We start from the raw sequence: 23761 nt of genomic DNA, 5'->3' as shown, positions 1-23761 counted from the left end.
TTCAAATCAACATTTTTCTGAGGTGGACTTGACCTTTAAGCTTAAATGTATCTATCCTGTATGCAATTGGACATGCTTGTCATGTTTAGATTGCCGCTGTAACGATGATAGCAGAAGACAAGTCATTCAATGGAGCGTTCGTGCATTGATTCCCTACTCCATTTTGTACAAAGCCTTTGGCAAAGTGAACTTCTCCTAGAATAAAGACAAGTTTGGAGTGAGCGCATCACCATAACTTCAAAGTCAAAATGACACGAGATGGTTTGAAATAAATATAGTTGAAAGTAGAAATATGAAATGAATATTCTAACTATTAATTCCTGACAAAAACAAGTGATTTAGAAAAAAGAAGAAGTAAACATAAACATATGTCTCCACATGAGATTTCATAGAAATATTACTACTTGATGTATTCAGAATGATATCAACAAATGAAAATAGGTGGTAACAGTGTTGATTTGGAACAATCCCCCCACCCCTATCAAATTTTGCTGGAAATACAATTTTCAATGAGTAACAAATGAATATTTTCCTAAAAACCACTCCTACACTGTTATCAATTGGCACCAGTTGTACATTGTGTTTTCTCTTTTTTCATTACATTGGATTATGATACCTGCATATAAGACTTACAATAATGATGATGACCTTGTTTATGCCATATCAATGATGTGCATGGGTAATTTTCACTGACTGTTATAAGCTACTGAAATAATTGTATCTGGCTGAGAGCAAATTCGGCAGTTAAAATCACTGAGAAAGTGCTTCATGGAACACTTAGGGGTGTCGTACAAAGCTGTTCAATAAGTTATGCAAGACTTTACACACGACTGGAACATGTTCTTAGGTACCAAGTCAGGTGCATAGGGACACATGATTAGTAGCACAAGAAAGAGTTAGCAGCTGTGCATAAACTTACAAATAGCATTATGAAATACAAACTTGGGCTCTGTCTTACAGAGTTCTGATTGATCCGATCAACCACAACTATGGAAAGCCAGCAATGTCATCATCTAAAATACATGTTTGTTCAAAATATTTTCTAGATATGATAGCTATTCATACATTCACTGTTTCCTTGACAATTCAGTATATTTCTCTTTGTTTTCAAAGGACATTGTACAAATTTCCTAAAGGGAAAAACATGACATTGATGGATTTCCATACACTTGAGGTTCATCGGATCAATCGTAACTCTTTGTAAGACAGGGCCCTGGTCTTTATACTCAATCAAGACATTCTATGAGATACAGTAAAGAATGATCTTAAAGCCAAAGAAGTGTGATTGATCCAATCAATCACATCTATGAAAAGCCAGCACTACATGAAAATATGCCATGCTCTCAAATCATCCGAGTTGAATGGTTCACAAAGTGATATAAATATGGAGCAAAATGGGGGTTGAACATTCAAAAGGTTTATTTCATTGAATTGCCCATGTTGAGGTGGATTTTTTTTTCATTGCAACCTTTAAAGAAATGCCCAGAAAGTCTCCCAAAATCATGAATGGAATATAAGATTAACTTGCACACTTGTCTTTATATTCAAGGTGGACAATTTCACATTATATTTGATTACTTTCAAATCAATATTTTTGTTGGTACTAAAACAGGAGTTGAGCTTTAAGGGAAATTCATTGAGCAGAAAACATGAGTGATTATTGGATATGGTTTGCATTGGCAAAATAAATCTTTTCAAGGTGCATATAAATTCACAGCACTTTTTTTAACCCAAAAGGCAAACAAGTTCCATAAACAGCAATATCTGCGACTGACTCTCTCCACTTCTTACTTATCAATACCATACCACCATAAATTAGTTAATATCTTTATCATTTCATTTGGAGTTTTCATTCAATGACACACATGAGCTTCATAGATTTCATTTTAAGAGAGGATAGGATGGCTAACTAGGTACACGTTCGGGGGCCTAGCCCCTGGGGCCGTCACATATCTCACAATTTGCAGCAGAGTTCTGGTTGATGAATGTACACCGTTCACAGGTCCATGTCCCTGATACAAAGTTGGAGGTACTGGTTCCGCTTGCTCCGGACGTGCTGGGCACAGCCTCTCCCGTCGCTGATGGACCTGAGGAAAGGAGTGAGGTAATAAACATTGGTTGTTTGGTAAATGAATAAAAATTGGTTGTTTGGTAAATGAATAATCAAGAAGTTTGTCTAAATTTTACTTCAATGTAGTAAACAATTATGAAGATATCAGGGCAGCATTTCATAAAAAGTTGCTATGATGGCAACTCTTACTGGAATATCAGCTTTCAATGGAAGAGCCAATAAAAAAAATCAGAATTTCAGTCTTGTCATCATAGTTGACATTCCAGCATGACTTGGTATCATAGCATTTTTTAATGAAATGGGGCCAAAGTCTTTGTTCATAAAGAAATACAATTATGGTAAATTTGCCCCTATGTATACCTTGATGTAGGTTTGCTCCTGAGCCTTGTTGCCATAGAAGTTACCATAATTGCAACTTATAATGATCATTAGTCGTTAGTTCTTTGTGAAATTGGCCCCTGTTGATATTACAAGTTTCTAGATATAGCAAATGTATCATTCCTCATTCCAAATCTTTATTTTACAAGAGAAACTTGGTATAAAATAGTTTGATAAAGTAATGAATCATTTCTGGTTACATTACTCTGACCCAGAAGAGATCTGGGCTCCATCTTACAAAGAGTAACGATTGATCCAATCAACCTCAAGTATACAGAAATCCATCAATGTCATAATTTATTTTCTTTAGGAAATTTGCATAGGTCATTTGTAAACAAAGAGAAGCATACTGAATTGTCCAGAAAACAGTGAATGTATGAATATACATCATATCTAGAAAATATTTTGAATAAAATGTATTTTAGATGTTGGTGTTGCTGAATTTCCATAGTTGTGGTTGATTGGATCAATCGTAACTCTTCTATTCTTATATTTCAATCTTAGCACAATCCTATATAGAGTAGCATATTAGATTGATTCGCCCTGAGCTGCTATGAAGTGTTCCATCATTGCCCACTGCTCACATTTAGACCAGGCATCCACAAGATGCTCAAAACTTGACTTGATACCAATGACCTTCGACCTACCAACAATTATCTTAACCTAACCCGATGATGAATGAATTGTTCACTCACCCTGAGCTGCTATGAAGTGTTCCATCGTCGCCCACTGCTCACATTTCGACCAGGCATCCACAAGATGTTTGTCTCTTGACTTGAGGGCTTCTAACAGAGGATCCATATGGTCCTGGTTCCAAATAAATGCATACAAGACATGAAAAATGATAAAAGGTATGATGGATTTAAAATTGAGGTTGATCTAAATTCAATGCAAAACATACCATTTCTTTGGCGAGTATTCTGAACGAATATTAACATAAAACAGGGATTGAATGGGCTTCTGGCTTGGGCTGTAGGATATTGCAACTTTGGGATTAACTTTTATTGAATATTTGTAGAGAATTGTTTTCAAGATTCTAGCAATATGTCATAAAACATCAGTTGGTAAGTCCCCATTGTACCTGTATGATCTGATTACTGAATATGTCCCACAAAGAAATCTACGCTCTTCTAGCCAGAATTTATTAACTGTACCAACGTCTGAAACATGATCGTTTTGTGATCTTGCCTTTCAGTCAGCAGCACCTGTACTGTGGAATAAACTGCCTAATAATCTGAGGGCCATCACATGTACTTCCACTTTTCTCAAATCTTTAAAAACGTACTTGTTGTCATGTTAGATTATTTTGTATAGGAAAGGTATGTTACAATGTTTTGTTAATTCTTCATTAATATTTATGTATTATATTCTAAGTATACCTGTATTAGACTTAATTAAATTATCCCTTTTGTAAGGCGCATAGAGATTTTGTTGAATATTATGCGCTATATAAGCATAGATCTATTATTATTATTATTTTGATAATCCATATAATCAGGCTTATCATATCCCTTATTGTGAAATAATGTATGCATTTCTTCTTCTAAAAAAACAAAAAAAAAACACATATATATCAAAGCAATAGATTTGGGGATAAGCAAGACATGTGCGTTCAATAAACATAATGAAATAAACTGACATAGTTAAAAGCATTGCAAGTTATCATCATCATCATCATCACCATAATCATAGTAATCATCATCGCCACCATCATCAACATTACCATCACTGTTGTAATCATCATTATCATCATCCCCATTACCATCATCATCATCACCATCATCATCTCAATCCCTCAACAAACTTCATCCCAATGATATCAAGATAGTTCACATCCAACAGAACAACCAACAACCTGTCAAAGTTGGGTAAAACCGGAGGTTCATACAGACGCAGCACACCATGGAGTGTTCATTGCAATCACAATCACCACCAAAGGCAATGACCAGGTCATCCTTGTCTCACAGCCAAAACACAACCTCCCACTAAAGACACGATCCAAGAAAACAATTACCCTGAGTGGCAATAGATCCATAGTGGCAAGATAGACTAGGAGATGAAAGTCCAGCATAGCTTCCATTAGTTGACCACTCTCAAACTGTCCCATGTATTGAGTGAGTGACTCCATGCCTTGAACCTCTCCTACACCTACTCTGTTCTCAATGGGGAAGGGCTTCAGACCTGGCTGCGAGTTGAAGGCAAATGTGGCATCCTTGGGAAACCCAGCCGGTAACTGGTAAATTCAATTCATGAATAATGAACAAAAAGTAAAATATACTCTCACGGCACAATGAGTGACAAATCTCTCATTGTACGAAATATATTTGCAGTATAATCTAGAAGATAAATCATTATTTTCAAATTATACCAAGCATAATACTTTTAGAAAGATCAATTATTCAGTAATTGATGAGAAAAATCACACACCCACTTGGGTCCATCTTCACATGACCTATCTGGGTACCCAAGTGTCTTCAATCTAAAAGTTCTTTAAAATACACCAAGACACACAAATAAAAAAAAGATATAGATACACCATGATCTGGGTTCAGTAGCAGAAATGTTGGTGATTTATCTTACAGCCAAGTTTTGCATGATTACACTGATCATCACATAAACAATAAGTACAATCAATCATCAAACTCAGTACAAGAGAGCCTTGAAAAAAAAAACGACCTTCCATCTTGATTACAGATGAACAGGTAGAAAGGTATGGCAAGAGGATGTGTTATCACTTACATCAACAAGAAGAAACTCTACTGGTAAGGGTCTTGCTAGCTGCTTTGATGAGTTGCCATAGCTGTCAGTTTCCTGTGAATAGAGTAAGAATTGATGAAGAGAATAACACTTGAATTCCTCACAAAAAAACTCATTTATCAATGGGATTAAAGAATATTGTCTGAGATTCCCTGATCTGAAAAAAATATTAGGTGGGATACCTGGGGGTGTTTCACACAAAGAGTTAAGTATGACTTAAAGTCATGCTTAGTGCTGACGGGCACACACTCTACGTCATACTAAATATTTGTGAAATACCCCCTGGAACTGTAAGTCAAAGAATGTGCCCGATTCACATTGATTTCTATCATAAAACGCCAGTGGCATCATATTCTACCTCTAGCACATTTTTATCAGTGCATATGGCTCTTAGGTGATAGTGTACACTTCTGCACGAGTCATAGATTTGTCCAATTAGTCAAAGTCTCCCCTTGTTTTAAAAAGGTTTGTATGTCTCGATGTTGAGATGACATACCAATAAAGCTTACCCAACAACCAGGCATCCATAACCAGGGCTTGACACTTATTTGAAAATCATTCAATTTCGGTCACCCTTTCCCCCTCCTCTTCAAACCGTGTGATTTGACTTACTGTGTAGAATACATCAGGAACATATTGCTCATTTGTAGATTCCCTGATGTAGCCCAGCTCTAGATCTGGTGCATCAGTAGTAGGCACCAAGCAGTCGTCCCTAAAAGTGCCATACAATGGTAAAATAGAAAACCATTCACTTTCCCTCCCCTCTTCAAACCAAGTGATTTGACTTACTGTGTAGAATACATCAGGTACATATTGCTCATTTGTAGATTCCCTGATATAGCCAAGCTCTGGTGCATCGATGGTAGGCACCAAGCAGTCATCCCTGACCAGTGCCATACATTGATTTGATACCTGGTATGCCTCTGTGTGTATCTGATTCGTTGAATCACCTGTAAGATTCAAATATGATTCAAACAGATGATGATATATTTCAAAGTCTCTGATGGTTATGATGAGTACAAATGAATATATGAATAATTTCATTTTCATTTATTGGTCGAATATTAGAGATAAATCTAAACTTTTGCCAACTATGCAGAGTGGCCAATTTTTAAAGCTGAAAATCAGTATTCTAGTGAGGAAATTAGTATTTTCAAAGAAATACCTTAGGACAACACATAAGACTAAAACTAAGAAATCAATATTTTGTATGAAACCATTAGTATTTTTCTCATTTTTCAGTACTAAATATGGAAAATCAGTACTACTTGGCAGCTCTATGTTCCTTTCATACAGAAATGTAATACATATAAGACTAAAGTACTGAAGTTTAGAAAGCCCAAAAGGAAAGGAATTGCAAAAATCCAGCCAAGATGTGCAAAAGAATGTGTGAATTTTGGCTGAATATGTGGTCCACCCACCACATTTTTTCTTCGGAAAAAAATGAACAAAAAATAAACAACAAACAGAGAGAAAAAAAATCAGAACATACCTGTTACTATACATGTGACGAATTTGGAGCCAAAATGTCCTTCTGTCGCTAATTTGCATGGGCTTGGATGTTGGTTCTGGAACTCACCAGCCATTATACATTCTTCAGCTGTCATGAAGTGGGCATCCTGTGTTTTCAACAAAACCAAGAGGTTCATTATCTAACAGGTATTGGACTTTTACACAACTAATACTACAGTAATCCTTTGATGTAACAGACCCCACATTAACCGACACAGAGCTGCCAACCTGAACAAGAAGATTTCAGTATTTTCAAGGCTGAAAATCAGTATTTTGGTGAGGAAATTAGTATTTTCACAGGAATACCATAGGACAACACATAAACTCAAGCTTAAGAAATCAGTATTTTTGCATGAAACCATCAGTATTCTTCTCTATTTTCAGTACTAAATACGGAAAATCAGTTCTACTTGGCAGCTCTGCGGCAACAGTGCATGATTTAGAAAGCAACATGACAAATCCATCTTGAAGCACTAGCTACAGTCTTGAACAACTAAAACTTCTTGGTGATGTTTCATATAGCTGCTCAGAAGCTACACCCAACTTTACGCACAAGTGATGAAGACCCTTTCTAAATCAGATTCTCAGTTATTTGAAATTACAAAATATTTATATGAAAGTTATTGATCAATTTTAGGTCTGACACACACTTGCGATGTCGCGATCGCGATGTTTGTTTGCGATTTTTTTTTTTTTGGGGGGGGGGGCAAACAGGATTAAGGATATAAGTTTTCTTCTAAAAATATCAAAGGAATACAAACAAATGGATGGGAAATGAATTTCTTACCATATTCCTGACATGTTTGACTGTTCCTTTAGTGAGGTCGTCAGCCAACAGGTCAGTAAATATCCATCCAACCTAGAGGGTATAATATTATAAACAAAGGAAAGGCTTATATTGCAAGTGTACAGTACTCTCTTTGAAGGGGTGTTCACTCTGTTACTTTTTAACCCTAATAGACGGAAGAAAAGATTATGCAGCCTTAACTATAACATTTACATTTGACAACTGTTTTATCCTCATGTATTTTTTCCCCATATGATGGGACTAGGTAATCTACTAAATCAAATTTCAACTTTAATTTTGAGTTTCCTACAGCTAAAACAACACAATTAAACACATCCAGTCATAGGAGAGTCATAAAAAGAATAAATAGGGCAATTACAAGTCTGAACACTACCTTGGATTCAAATACTAGGGCTACAAAATATTGCATATTTGGGTAATCCATTATCACAACCTGCCACATTAGAATGCAGAGATGCATCGTCATATAATTATCTAGAAGACAAACCATTATAATTGCCTCACGAGCTGTGGCTCTAAATAAATCCAAATCCCTTCACCCGATCATATAGTTTTAAATCTTTAAGCTGTGCAATAGGCTTTAACAGCAAGCTTGAACTCAAATCCTGGTCCTGTAACATAAAGCTTGGGGATTGATTATGGGGCAATTTTCTACAATTGATTGCACTGATTACTGTGTGTGTTCAATTGTAATCATCAGTCCCACGATCAATGACTCAGCTTTATGATACAGGGTAACAGGGCCAAGACTACAAGTACTTACAGTGTCATACATTCTCTCACAACTATTACATGAGAATTATCCAATATATACTTGAACAAATGCATAAGAAATGCTAAGGATAGCTCACCTTGCAAAGACCTAATTTGGATGCTACATAGTTGACGGCTTCTGCAAAGGGATCTTCTAGTAATTCTAAACTATTTGATGTACTGTTCTGAAATGCAATTGAATCAATAATAGAGAACATTTAGTTAATGAACCATCAAATAACTAGACACACATTAAAAACATGCTTGAAAAATGAGCAACAGTGAATATCTGTAATATAGGGAAAATAGAATCCACCTGCATAACAGAAACAAATTCCTGGCAAGTAGCTTGCTGGCACATCACAGTCTGCTTTCAAAGGGTGCTTTAATTCAATGATGTTGCTACGATCTGAGTCTATGGTTTATTAAAATTTGTTGAAATAAATTGTTTTCTTAGGTACTTAAAATATCAATATTACATAATTAGCATTAAAAAAAAACAGAAATAGAATGGTGAAACTGATAAAGAATGAGATCACTGAGCGTATTTAATCAAAATGGCAGTTCGGCAAGTATAATGTGAAAAGTGGTAAGGGCTACTCTCCAATCTGTCCTGTACTTAAATATAGGAAATTAGTGGTTTCGACTAGGCACCTTTACCCTTGGAATGGCAATCATAAACATGAAATTGAGAGCATACTGTTAAATGTCTAAATAACAGAGAAAATTTAGTTCTGAGTAAAACTTTTGAATGAGTTAATAGACTTTTTTTTAATAAAGCAAACAGAGGAAGTGACCCTGCCTTGAGATACAATGAAATTACCTAATACATTTACAGCTATTTTGATGTCCCCAGAGGTATAGAGATGAAACTTTTTTTACTTTGATAATTTATAAAATTCTTTTTCTTAGTCTGATTTTGTTCAATCTTTGACTTGATCTGCTTCTATGTTTGTTAAAAAAAAGAAGAAGACACTTTCCAATGGTCAGATTCCCCTTTAAGTGATTAGCTTCTGCCTATTAATACAGACAATCCATTGTTCTATCTTCAGTAAAAACAATGAATATTTACCTGTGGAGGTTCATAGATTGCTAAGACGGTAGCCTTGATTCCTAAAGGTACATCTTTATGATGTTCATACTTCCCATATAGCATGCCTATTCTTTGGTTCCCTGATTTCCTCCAGAAGTCTAGGAAGCGATCAAACATCATGGGATTCTCAAACATCACATTGTCTACATGCCTATAGTGCTGCAGAAAGGATAAATAAACAATAAAAAAACATAAGAAATTGTACCAACTTAAGAAAATATATTACATTCATTGGGATATTTAAATGAAATGTGCAGTAATATAATTTTGATTACTACTTATACGTAGACCTCTATCATAATTTGTGTTTGTATTTATTTTTGAACATAATGGTTAATCTTATTACAGTTTATGGTGTAAGGCATTGAAAAGTATCTTGAAACTTGAATGAATAATTTGCTAAATTCTCATGTTTATGACTACTAGTATTATATTCAAATGGATAGATAATATACTCATCATGTTATTAGATGAATAAAATTATTATCTAGATATCTGAGATGCCACTTAATTTGACAGTACCTTTTACAGAGCTTCTAAACTAAACAAGAACTTTTCAGTATTTTAAAAGCTGAAAATCTGTATTTTGGTGAGGAAATCAGTATTTTTAAAGAAATACCATAACACAACACATGAAACTGAAACTTTAGAAATCAGTATTTTGCATGAAACCATCAATAATCTTCTAATTTTTCAGTACTAAATTCAGAAAAGCCATACAACTTGGCAGCTCTGCCTTTAGTACCCATGTCGGATTGTCCCTTTAAAACACTGAAAGACTGCTCTGTACTCACTTGTCTATCTAATGTAATCGCACTTGGTTGACACTTTGTGCAGATACCATGAGGCCACGGTGAGTGCTCCGTACATCCTGGTTTGATTTTACAGCTAATGTTCTCTAAAAATGCAAATTTTCCCCTGAGGAAAATAAAATTGACATGGAAATACTATTACATCTGCTTTAAAGGTCTTAGAAATAGACTTCTTTATTTAACCTGTAAGAACAGATGCATTGGGGAATCATTTTCAAAGGGGAATCCAACCCAAATGAAGACTTGTTTTTATAAGAAAAAGAAAAATCAGACAAGTTAATAGGTGAAAGTTTGAACAATATTGGACAAACAACAAGAAAGTTATGAATTTTTAAAAGTTGTAAATATTGGTAATCACTATACCCATGGAGACTTCAAATTGGCCGCATATGGGATGTCATAGTGATGTAAGGCAAGGACTACTCTTCCATGTACTCCAATACATATTATGGCTAAAATTTTTCCCCAAAGTTTTTTTTCAAATTATATTTTTCTTTCATGAGGACATAAAACAATACCAGGATTATATTAAGATTACTGCCCCAGGGGAATGGGTACTTAGGAGAAAACCACAAATCCTTGATAATAAAGTACATGGCCTATGGGAAAGTTGTCCTTGCCCCTTGTCATAATTTACTTACCCAGTTGCCAATTTGAAATCTACATACTATTAGTGATCTCAATTTTAAAGCAGCAATAACTTTCTTATCGCTTGTCCGATTTCTTTCAAACTTTCGCCATTCTGTTTAATTTATTTTTCTTCTTCCCAACACAACATTTTTTGGCCAAGGCTGGATTCCCCTTTAAGAATGAAAATAATAATCAGCTCGCGGTCCATCCAGAGCTTAAATATTAAAACTGGAGACAAAACAATAGGCTTTAAACTTATTGGTTGAACAGACATAGGATTATTGGTACATTCGAGTAATGAAATGTTATTGAATCCATATTTTTAGTTAAATAATCTCGAAAAAAAAGCAATGAATGCCTTTTCTTTTTATTATGAAACATCTCAATACCAAAGATTAAAAGTACCAACACAACTAATAAGTTTGCAAACATCAGCAATGTTTGTGGCATTCACGGCAGTTTTGCAACCAAATTTCTAAACTTACTTATCCACACCACCAGTGAGTTTCCTGATGTGAGAATGGAAGGATAGATGTTTAATGGGAGGATCATGGTCTTTCAGATATCTTTCATCATAGGACTGAGGGGAAAAACAAAACAAAAAAAGTTAGATATGTACAGTGACTATTTTGTTCAAAACAATCACTAAACTACAGTATATACATGTATGTATATTGGTTGCATTTGACTTTTTTTTATACTAATTTATATGTCCTTTAACCCTATTTCAACTGGGCTATTTCAGACCAGGATATAGGGGGGTCAAACCCCCAAAATTCAGCCGCTGATTGCCTGATCGCCTCAAAAATATGCACGCGTATAGAGCCAGATGTAAACAACAAGACTGTATAGTAAAATTTTCAATATTGTTTATATTTTTATTACTCAATTATGCAAATAAGCATATGAAATTTGTTTTTTTTGTATGTTTTTGCCTTTATCTCAATTTATATAGCTAGAAGAATGCTAGTTTTTGGTGACAGTATCAATTTTCACATTTCTAGCAAATATCTAGAAACAAATTGCAAAAATGTAATTTCTTAAATATTTTCTTGTTTTTGAAATTCTTATGCATTTCTTCTATCAAACTTTTGTGTTTAATTGATTTTTCCAATGTCAGGGTCCTATGCGATCATAAATAGCATAAAATAAATCCATTTAAATCAACAAAAAAATAATCGTACATTTATGATTTGGGGTTGAAAAACACAATTTGCACTGACTTTGTACATGGAACCATGTTTTTGAGCAATTTTGGTCTGACATGCACTTACAAAATCTTGCGCAATTTTGGAACTGCGTATTTGGTTTTAAAAGATGCGCAAGACTTGAAAGTAGAAAGTCAGGAAGTGGCATGGTCAAAAAATTTTGCGCGACGGCACGGTGACAAAATTTGTCAAATTGACCCCCCCCCCAGTTTAACAAGGGTTCGCTATTTCACTTTGCTTTAAAAAATATATATACACATTTATTGTGATTGTAATCATAAACATTTGAATCTATCATGGGCAAATCATAATTAATTAATCACTATTCTTGAACTCATTGAATGGAAATTACTTTTGTGGAGATTATGCCAGACATAGACAAAGTCTGAAGCATCATTTTGCCCCAGTGTGTACATGTACATGTATAGGTAGAGATAGAAGTATAACTTACCTCTAATGGTACACAATGGACACACTTTGCATTGACACCATGGTGACATCTGAAATAAAGATGGGATTATTTAGTAACAAATAAGTGCTCCCCAAAAGGGAACAATTATTGACTTTTCTTAAAAATTCTTTAATACTAAAATACTGAAAGATGGTTTCAAAGGGATGATCCAGGCTGGAGATATTTATATCTCAATAAATAGAGTAGAAATCACAAAGCAAAATGCTGAAAATTTGATAAAGATCAGATAACAAATAATGAAGCTATTGAATTTTAAAGATTTGCATTATTCCAGTGAAACAGTTCTAGGCATGTCTTTATGAATATTCACTAGGCAGGCTGATGATGTCACATCCCTACTATTTCTTTTTTATTTTATTATATGAAAGTAGGTTTATTAAACAAGGCAAATGCCAAGCATTGTCTCGCCTGCATATTGCAGTCATGAAGAGAATGTATGTCAAAACTATGCTATATGACTTCCGAGGCTGTCAGCAGTTTAGGGGGTGAATTGTGGTTCTGACAGTTTACATATGCAATAATGCTATAGGCCTACTTTATCCCTAGGAAATGAGATAACACTAAGAATGCTGTTAATACTATGAAGCTATAATGATTTCCATGGAAGTAAGGAAATGAATGTTAGTGAAAAAGAATGTAATTCATAATAATGTGAGTGAAATAGTAAAATTGAATTATTAAGGTGTTATGGCAAACTTATTGTCATGGAAAGTTCATTGACCTTTGACCTTAATCAAATTCAACTCACATTCGAACTTGACCTGCACCTTCAAAAGATGGACCTCTTGTATGAATTTGGCAATCCTACCTCGAAGCTGTAGAAAGTTATTGGGTGTACAACACAGCAGTGCCAGTCATGGAAAGTTCATTGACCTTTGACCTCATTCAAATTCGACTCATATTCGAACTTGACCTGTGCCTTCAGGAGATGGACCTCTGGTATGAATTTGGTGATCCCACCTCGAAGCTGTAGAAAGTTATTGGGTGTACAACACAGCACAGTGCCAGTCATGGAAAGTTCATTGACCTTTGACCTTTAACCTTATTCAAATTCGACTCATATTCGAACTTGACCTGTGCCTTCAGGAGATGGACCTCTGGTATGAATTTGGCGATCCCATCTCGAAGCTATAGAAAGTTATTGGGTGTACAACACAGCACAGTGCCAGTCATGGAAAGTTCATTGACCTTTGACCTTATTCAAATTCAACTCATATTCGAACTTGACCTGTGCCTTCAGGAGATGGACCTCTGGTATGAATTTGGTGATCCCACCTCGAAGCTGTAGAAAGTTATTTTGGTTTTACAACACAATTGTTGACGACGCTGCCGACGCTGACGCCGCCGCCGACACCGGAAATAGTGATACCTATGTTTCGCTCCGCAACGTAGGTGAGACAAAAAATATTATTTCTTGCCACAACATATTTCATCATAATGGAGACACATCATTTATACATGTATGAAAAAATTTAACATTTATGATTTCATGTAATAACAAAAGGAAAATGGGGATGTGATATCATCAGCCTACCTGATAAACATTAATGACAATGTGCATCTAACTTTTTACATAAAATATTGATAAACTTCAAAATTCAATAACTTCATTATTTGTTATCCGATTTTGATGACATTTTCAGCCTTTTGCTCTATGAATTTTACTCTACTTATTTATATATAAATAGTTCTAGCCTGGACCATCCCTTTAAATGTTTTACACAAGTGAGCTTTAAGTATCCCTAAGAAATATCATAATGTAATAACCTCCTACCATCATCAAATTGATTTTACTTCATTATTTTCTAAACATATCAAATTGCAGCATTGATAGCCAACAATATTTTGTTCTACTGAAAACATTCATCTTCTTCTCTTAATGGCTAAACTGAAACCTGTCAAATAATGCTACTCACAATTGGTCATCTCTTTTCCTGTAGATTTTACCATCCTGTTTCCATAGAAACTGGTCAACTTCATCCTCGACAACTGATGCCAGAGGTTGTGTTGATGACGATGATAGGGATGATGATGAGGAGGAGGTGGGGATAGATGATTTGACTTGTGTTGAAGGCTCTACAATACCATCTTCCTTTACTGCAGTTGGGAATAAGTATATCATATCACCATGCCTGCAGAAAAGATAGCGATAAACAATAGATAAAATCAGTACATTTTTTAAGTTATCTGAAACTATTTTAAAAAAGAGTGTCGCTATTACGCCTGCCTGTAATGCGGAAAATGGAGTTATTGGTCAAGCAAGAAAAGTGGAAGGCGGCGGCATGATGGAAATTAAAACAGCATTAACACCATAAAATTCACCTAAAACAACTTTTGCCTAACTTTGTATTTGCACAATCTGAAAAACGACTCTTGTGACTTTAAAAAATGGTCATTTTTAATTCAATCTTTAATTACTCATGCATGACTCCTCCATCAATCTCATTTTTCCCCAGGAGTTACTTAATGAGTGTAGAAAACCACCTAAGAAATATCATTTCTCAAAATAATTCCATTCAAAAGTTACAACAAATTGATTTAGGGGGACTTACTTGTTTTGTTGTGTATATTTGTAAATTAATGCATGACTTACCAACAACTGGAATGTGGTAATTCAGACTGTTAACCTTTGATCCTATCAGCAATGTATTTAATGTTCCAATCCCAGCAAGTTTCCAAACTCAAATGCTTGGTGTGCCAAATGCTTTTGATCCCATTACATTTTAGAAACAATTCAATGAAGGTTAGAGAGATGATTTTAAAGCACACTTTCTTGAAATATCAATAAAACATATCAGCATCATATTCAGTCAATCCTAAAAGCGTACTTTAAGGAAGAGTTTAATGAACCATTCCCACTACTGTTCTTCCTTTTAAAAAAATGTTTACGAGGTTTAAACATAATTTTTCTTGTACAAAAACTGGTAACCCCCCAAGAAATCATGGATGAAGAGGCAGTTCTCTTACTTGATACTTTGTGATTTAAGTGTGACTTTGCTGGAGGCTTTGAGCTGATCTGTCTTGTCACGTGATTTGTAGAGGTTAAAGCCATCAGCAGGGAGGGACACTGTCTGAGAAACCTAGAAAAATAAAGCATAATCAAATATTTGACAAGATAAATTTCTTAGAAACACACTAATTTTTTTCTTTATTTCTTGGGGCTACTTTTCACAAATTACTGCAACATTTTTAGATAAGCTTTATTTGCTATGAATGGGGATTTCCAAAGCTTCTTTTTTTTAGCTTTCATGTTGAGTATTTCAGGGGCTAAATCGCCCCCAGCTCCCATGAATTTTTTTCCCTGCTTTGAAAAGATATACCTTTATCACTCAAATGAGTGACAATGCAAGAAGCCTAAAAAAATATATAAAATAAAAAAATGTTTTGAACTATTTTTGGCTAAGGTAATTACATTAAAATGATTCTATTCTTCTCATGGCACTATAGGCCTATTTAAGAACTGTTAAAGAAAATACTACATGTACTTTACAAAAGTGGAGATAGCTTCAGGTATTTCAATGCTGTTAACTATGAACAATTTTCTGGTGAAAAAAAATAATTATGACCCTCTGCAATGTAAAACAAAATACATGTATGAAGAATTGGGAATCAAGTGCTTTAAAACATTATTCTGTTATTATCTCAATAATCCCCCTCTTCAAAAAGTACAAAAAAATGAATAAATGAATGTCAAAACTCAGCACTTGTTGCAGAAAACATCTCTTTTCCTTAACCCCCTCCCCCCAAAAAAAATCCTCCTTTGCCCTGAGAAAAAAAAGAGATGAAGTTACCTTCTGGAAGAACTTGTAGAGGGTTGTTGTTGGGGGAAGGGTGACTCGTTTATTGCCATCAGGGGACTGAATCCGAATGATCTAAAAGACATAATAATACATTTTTTTATTTCAAGGGAGTCAGTTTCATTAGTTGTGTTAACTCAATATAACATAAATTACAAAATACATTTTTTCTTTAAATTTTTAAACTATAAGATACATGTAAAGTCTTACAAACAAAAAATATACCGGTATTTCCTTTTTTAATGCTAGAAGTTTTAGTTTTGTTTTCTTGATCATTTAGATTTACATCTAGTTCTAGTTTCTATATCAAAATACTTTCCATCTGGATTTAGACCCAAATTTAACACAAAATCCTCATTAGATATCAACAGCCATCAAAGAAAAACATAGCAGTTGGAGATCTAACTTAACGTTAGACCTTACTTTAGGAAAGAAACCAAGATTGTAAAATTTTCCATCATGGCATGCCCATCCTGATGTCTGCATCACAATGACTGTATGATCATGGATGAAAATGAAATGTTTTTAAATTTCTATTATGCTCATCTCAAGCTCAATGACGACATCTCACTTATTTCACAGGCACTGTCAGGGAATAATTTCCTGGTATTGCATTGCAATTAGCTCTCCTTCTACCCCCGTTTCGATCGGCCATTTTGTTACCATTCATAACAAAAATGGCCGATCGAGACGGGGGTAGGAGAAAACTTTTCGTTTTTGAGGTTCCAGTCTGTGCCCACTCTAGGCGACACCGCAATACTTACCCGTGTTAAGAAACTGAGACTCCACTCACGCGCATTTGGGCAGCCCTAGCTTAGAACTAAGCTTTCTTTCCGTAAAAAATCTTTATTCTTATGATTCAATAAATGTTAATGAATATATAATTACTATTAAATCGGTACTCACCGGTTCTTTTCTTGAATTTTCTGCCAAATTCCCACGCTTCTGGCTTCAATTCTGCGATGGATTCTGTTGCCATAGACAGCTACACATGCAACTCTATTTATAAATGGAGCGCCCCTTACGAGAGTTGTTAATGCCGCGGAAAAATTGTTAGGCATTTTGGCCTGTGGTCAAGGCGTTCTTTTGTTCTATTTTTTTTATAGGTATGAGATCGAAATCACAGCGACTATTCACACTGTTCCATAATGATTCCGAAAGGAGGTGCAGCACCCCCCACCCACATGGGCGCAAATCCCAGGGGGACACTTCCCCCTAACCCAAAATAGTAGGGGCACATTATCAAATGTCCCCCTACTATTTTTGTTCTTTTATATATGATGGAAAGAAATAGGCCTACATCATTTAAATCGAAGTAAAACATGTATTTTGGACGAGACGACCTTCTTTTGGGGGTGATAAACCTTCCTTTTTGTTTTTTTTTGTTAGTTTGTTTTTGTTTTTTTTGCCTGTTTTCCAGCCCCTGGTCCCCTACCTTAGATTTCCACCCTTGCCTCCCACTACTCTTGATATTGTTTGCGAATCTGTTTTGTAAATTAAAGGGGAATTTCACCCTGATAAAAAGATGATGAAAATATGAGAAAAATCATTTCAAAATATCGATGAAGGTGTTATTTGACAAAAAATGGAGTTGATGAATTTAGAATGCTTGATTTATTGTGACGTCTATAACGAGCAGTTGCTCTATCCTAAATATAAAATGCCCAAATTTCCCATTTTTAATGGTCCGTAACGACCCACTTTTTTCTTTTTGATAACAAGTATGAATTGATATAGGCCTACTAAAATGTACCATAAAAATCATTATCATGTATTTCTTGACATTTCATTTACTTTTTTACCATAATAATAGCTGCTTGCAAGGGCCTACGCCGTCACAAAAAAACCCGGGGGGCCGGGGGGGCACTTACATTGACGAGTGGATACCATGCGCGACCAAAAAAAAACGTAAAAAGGATGTCCTTTTCACGATAGGGCACGTTACCTACGTAACGTGATAAGGGTGTCAAAAACACAAAAATAACGAAAAAAGGGTATCTATTAATTCGCTAGGAAAACCGTCGTGTTTAGGGTCTAATTTGCGGGGATGATAAAACAAAATCAAAATGTTTTATAAAGGATGTCCTTTTTGCTCCAACACTTCGTGTTTAGAGTCCGATTTGCGCGAGGTGTAGAAGCTAGGTGGGGTCGTACTAAACCAAATAAGGTAAAGCCGACGACCGAAGGACCCGTAACAATAAAACATTCCTGTACTTGTTTAGGGGTTCATTTCAGGGAATATTTGCCAAGAGTATCGTTTTGTTTCCAATACTTGTTAAGGGTAGGGTTTCACACGCCAATACTTGTTAAGGGGTGCATTTTCAGAATATGGAAATTACGTGTTTAGGGTGCTTTTCGAGACCCCATGGTCGCGCATGGTATCCACTCGTGAATGGAAGTGGCCCCCCCGGGCAAAAAAAAAAATCTTACCTTTGAAAAAGATTGGTGGGGGATGGATTTTCCTCGAACGCATACCAATTTTTTTTCTGCTATTTTCATAATAAACTTTAAATGAATTCAACTTTGCACTACTTAATTTTTTCAAAGACAAAATAACAAAATTACATCTCGTCATCATCATCATCACCACTATCATTAGCATCACCATCATCATCACCACAACCGTCACCACAACCATCATCATCACCAAGATAATTTTCATCATCGTCATTGCCATCATCATCTTTTTTTTTCTTTATTTTTTCCCCATCCCTTCTTTTTTTTTTCTTCCAATATTCCTCCTTTTTTTTAGAGCGGCACACCGTCATGCTCCCTCACTGATTATCCGCCTCTATATGCTTGGTGTTGTATAAATTGGCGGATACCTGAATGAAATACTGAAGAGAAAATAAGGAAAGGGAAAAAGTAAGAAGAAAAAGAAGATGAGGAGAAGAAAAAAAGAAAGCCAAACAAATGAAACAAAACAATGTCAAAATTTCGTAATAAAGTCTTCTACATGTACGTCAGTTTAATAATGATGTTTTCATTGAAATGAGAACAAAAAAAGAATTGAAACCATAGGCGGCGGAAGCGGGGACGTTCCCCCCTAAATTTGTTGTTGACCTTTTTTTTTGCTTGTCAATTTATTTTCCTACGTCCCCCCTAAAATGTTTGGGTTGAGAGCCTTTTTTTTTGCTTGTCAAAATTTTTTAGGTTGTCCCCTCCTAAAATTTGGGGCTTCCGCCGCCAATGATTGAAACAGGACTACATTATAGTGTAAAGAAATAGAGGGAAGCTCCGAGACAATAAAAAGGTTGAAAAAGAAAAAAATGTGAAAACACAAAGCTCTCACAACATGAGCATAATAACAAATAATAACAAATAAGCGAGGACAAGTAGCTGAGGGACCCCCCCCCCAACTCTCTCTCTCTAGTTATCTATCTATCTATCCGACTCGATTATATAAGAGAAGAATTTACTAATCAAAATATTATGAGCAAAAAGCACGAGCTGATATTTTTTATGAATATTCAAAACTGATAGAGAGACGCAATCGAATTATTCGATTGCGACAAAATTGATGATCTGAGAATTTATTGTTTTAAGGAATTCATTAAAAGCATAAAGTTGATCAGCATTAAAATATGGCAGGCGCAACGCATGAGCTAAAGCTTTATAGGCATACACCGATAAAAAATTTTAAGTATTTTTGGTAATCATGAAAAAAATTGATATTTCATGAAAGAAAGCTCAAATCCCGAGGAGGAATATTCTTATGAATTGACTTTAAAAAAAACTGTGGTAAGCCCCATTTAATATTTGATTATAAGTCGAATAAAACAGTAAAAGCTGACAAACGTTCGCGTGATATTTGGCAACCTCCCCCCCCCAAAAAAAAAAATAAATAAATAAAAAATAAAAAAAAGTTTTTAACTATAATAATGATCGAAGGTAATTTTGTCTCGCGTAGAACTGGACAAATGAAAAAAAGATTGTCACTAAAAAAATGAAGGTAATTTTGACCCACGTAAAATTTGGCGAGCCCCCCCCCCCCAAAAAAAAAAAAGGAAAAAAGGTTTTAACAAGCAAAAAAAGGCTAAAAAGGAGAAAGAAGAGACAAGAATAATTATGAACGAAATATCCCCATTACAAATAATGCTGTGATCATCATAAGGGAGGGGTCGCATAACTAATATGAACAACGTATTTAATTCCAAAATATTTACTACAAATCTCAATAGGGGGATCGGGCAGAAATGCTCACCCCCACCCCCACCCCCCCCGATCCGCCACTGATTCCAATCAATAATGACATTTATCTGCAATACTGATACTTTGGAATCAAGATACTGAAGATTGATACGCTTTACATAAATTATGAACGTCTGACAAAAAGATAATCTACCGATCACCTGACCGATCAGCTGACCAGTTCGCGTATCACTTTGGAGTTGATCACTCGTCGCAGCTGTGTGGAACGCTCACCGAAAATCAACAAAAAGGGCCTGAAATGTAAGTTTAATGATAATATATTTTAATTTGAACTACTTAATTAATACTTTTAATGTATCCCCACCAAATGAAAGTCATATCACGTAACTCCAATTTGTATTAAGGCGTACATTTACCAAAGTCTTGGGTTGGAAATCAGAACAGCATTGTCTAACCCATATTTTTGGGTAATGTCGCCTATGAGGTCCATACATGTTAATGTTTGGACCTCATTGGTACTAGGAGTGTCTGTGCCCAGATGTCAGAAAAACTGCCACTCGTTAGACCATCATCCATATAGTCGTACAGGCCTCTACAAAAAAAATTTTCGTCACTTGCCCTGTTGGGCAAGTGATGAAAAAATTTGCTTGCCCGATAGAAAAAACTGCTTGCCCAATTTTTTAAATAATTCTTCATTATGACGGCACTACTCTTGTTTTTATTAAGGTATACAAAATAACAATTGAGAATCATGTCCAGTATAAAAGAACACACATTGAAAAGGATATTTTCAGCAACGTAGGCCTAAGTCTTTACGTTTATTTTGGAGAAAAAAAAATCAATTTTTTATGGGTATTTAAGGTTTTAAAAAACCCTTCAACAAAAGTTGCTAAAATTTCATATTTTGCATCTTTAAATCCATGAAATTGCTTCCTGCGTACCATATTTCCTTAGAATTGCTTTCATTTACCGTAGTTAGAAAAGTAAGAAAGCCATTGAAAAATGTTCAGCTCTTTATTGACTCGGAAAAAATTATTTTATCATCAAAAGTGGAGTGGCTAAAATTTCACATTTTGCATCTTTAAATCCATGAAATGGTCATTTATTTTCCATATTTTCTTGTTTAAAAAAAAAATTATTTGGAAACCATCAAGTCTTTTCTTCATAATTTTATGATGTTCCACTCGGTCAATAATTTTATCTACATGTTTTCACATGCTACTTTTTTTATCTATTTTGAGGAATACCTGTTCACTTATTAATGAATTATTACTAACATTGTTTAATATTGTATGATTTTTAAGTAATTTTTTCACTATGCTTAGAATCTTGGGTGTGTGTGTGTGTTGTGTGTGCGTGTTTGTGTGGGTGTGACTGTGAGTTGAACTTTGATATAAATTAATTCAATATCTAATTTCTACTTCGCCTATTCCAGTACAATAACCTGTACTCGGCCATGTAATAAAGGCCCACATACCCTAACTTTTCCTGAAGTTCTTTGAAAACGCAGACTTCTACGAAAATTGCATTTCTCCATGGGGGAGTCTAAATTTGGTGGGAATGTATTCATTAATAACTTAAATATACATAACAATGAAGAAATCATCAAACTTCATTGGAAGTTTTGAATAATATACCCGAAATGTAAACTCTGTCTGAAACAGAAAATCACCATCATTGAGGCCTTTACTGAGCGAATTGTCCCCCAGAGCTCTGGCAGAGAGACAGAGCTCAGACTGGCTAGCTAGTATGCGCACGTGCGTGAGCCTCCCGCCGGCCTTGTAAAATAGATGGAGCTTTGTTTGATGATTTATTGTCTGATATTTACCTCATCCCCTCAAAAAGGGAAACAAATGAATTTTAAGTTATAATCAACAAATACGGCAAGTTATTTTTGATGTTAATAGGCCGTTTTGAAAAGCAAAGCCGAATGACAACTCACCAATGCGCGGTTACTAGACTGTGATTTATTTCCTGTGTAATTCTAATTATTTTATCACAGAATTGTGATATCGGAAGGGGGAAAATGTGCATTAGAAATTGCACGTGGTGGTAGTCATAATGGACCCCTATACTACATGTACATTCAACTGTTTCCCGGCCATTGCATTGATTTTTTTCATACCTGGTACCATGTATGGAAATACGTGGTACAGAAAAAATAACGCAATTTCGGAATTTGAAACTGCGCTACTCGCTATTTTTTAAGGCTTATTCATGATTTTGAGTGTGGATTTTTGATGATTTATGGAAAAACGAGGAACGGTACAGAAAAAAGACGCAACAACCACTTGCCCGATCGGGCAATTGACTTTGAGAAGTGCTTGCCCGCACGTCATTTTCACTTGCCCCGGGCAAGCGGGTTTGTCGCGCCCTGTCGTAGTAAGTGCATAATTTCTGTTTTCATAATTTATCTTGCTAGATATTTTGACCATAATCTACCCTTGTCCCGTGAGTATGGTCAATTACACGGTAAGCTCCTGGGCTCCTGCCGCTTACCAACAAAACAGAGACCGAAGCTTTTGGTCTACCATGTCTACAGCCAACAACACCAACAATCACCCACCCACTATGCAATGAAGAATGGACTATTCGACTTATGCACAGCACTGCACTACCAATAATAATATGCACTGGGCCTGAGGCCTGACTCAGTCAGTCAGTGCAATGGCCAATGCTTATGCTAACTCGCTCTCTTGATCTCACTGCTCGGTAACTGAGAAGTGTTGTGAAATCTTGACTCTAGTCATGACTGCACAGTCACTCAGACTCAGTCATTCACATCAAGTAACCTTCAAAATCATATTTTGATACTTTCATAAAAGATTTTGCATTCTTAAACAATACTTACAATGGTCCCCGACATGCTAGGTTGAATGATAAAGAATAGCCTACTCAGGAAATGTTAATTTAATCGTCTAAATGGATACACTGTTGTCAGAAATTTAACGTTAGATAGAACGTATTTCTATGACTTGCAGATTAATTCTACAATAAACGTAGAGGGCGACAAGCCAGGCCAAAAAAGGGGGGTTGGTCGGAAGCATAGAGATATATACTTAATAACGCTAGAGGGCGTACTTCGTCAAATCGCTGTGATTACGCGGAGACCGGCCGCCATTACTCGATAGGTCTTCGCAGCCTGCCATGCGCGTACAGTACCTATGGGGCATGTACATGGATGAGCATAGAACCGGAACAAAATGATGACATATGAGAGCGAAAGCAAATTGAAAAGCAAAATTGTAAATATTGCACTAGATTAAAGTTCAAATGAACAAAAAAATCGAACAAAACTGAAGACAGGCATGCCTATAT

The 23761-nt window shown here is 35.4% G+C and overlaps 1 protein-coding gene across 1 annotated transcript; it reads right to left on the bottom strand.

Annotated features, from left to right (window-relative positions):
- Window positions 1-1043: 1043 nt before the first annotated feature.
- Window positions 1044-23432, bottom strand: LOC121422530 (nuclear protein localization protein 4 homolog). Its single transcript, XM_041617664.1, has 16 exons — window positions 23295-23432; window positions 16286-16366; window positions 15462-15574; window positions 14411-14626; window positions 12474-12522; window positions 11300-11394; window positions 10167-10290; window positions 9352-9531; window positions 8378-8464; window positions 7506-7577; window positions 6699-6825; window positions 5996-6156; window positions 5189-5260; window positions 4464-4682; window positions 3145-3256; window positions 1044-2087 (listed from the first exon to the last, which is right to left on the bottom strand). The coding sequence occupies exons 1-16, from the start codon at window positions 23307-23309 to the stop codon at window positions 1930-1932; spliced, it is 1881 nt and encodes a 626-aa protein (XP_041473598.1). The 5' UTR covers window positions 23310-23432; the 3' UTR covers window positions 1044-1929.
- Window positions 23433-23761: the final 329 nt, after the last annotated feature.

Source organism: Lytechinus variegatus, chromosome 10 (genome assembly GCF_018143015.1).
Source record: "Lytechinus variegatus isolate NC3 chromosome 10, Lvar_3.0, whole genome shotgun sequence".
Taxonomy (NCBI): domain Eukaryota; kingdom Metazoa; phylum Echinodermata; class Echinoidea; order Temnopleuroida; family Toxopneustidae; genus Lytechinus; species Lytechinus variegatus.
The sequence above is the reverse complement of the archived record's forward strand: the minus strand, read 5'-3'. Positions and strand labels throughout refer to the sequence as shown.

Bases quoted from the DNA above. Each gene is read 5' to 3' on its own strand.
- LOC121422530 (XM_041617664.1), bottom strand. The intron at 5,261-5,995 runs GTAAGTCAAATC...CTCTATTCACAG, and splicing joins TACCTGATGTATTCTACACA to GAAACTGACAGCTATGGCAA. The intron at 2,088-3,144 runs GTGAGTGAACAA...TCCTTTCCTCAG, and splicing joins ACACTTCATAGCAGCTCAGG to GTCCATCAGCGACGGGAGAG.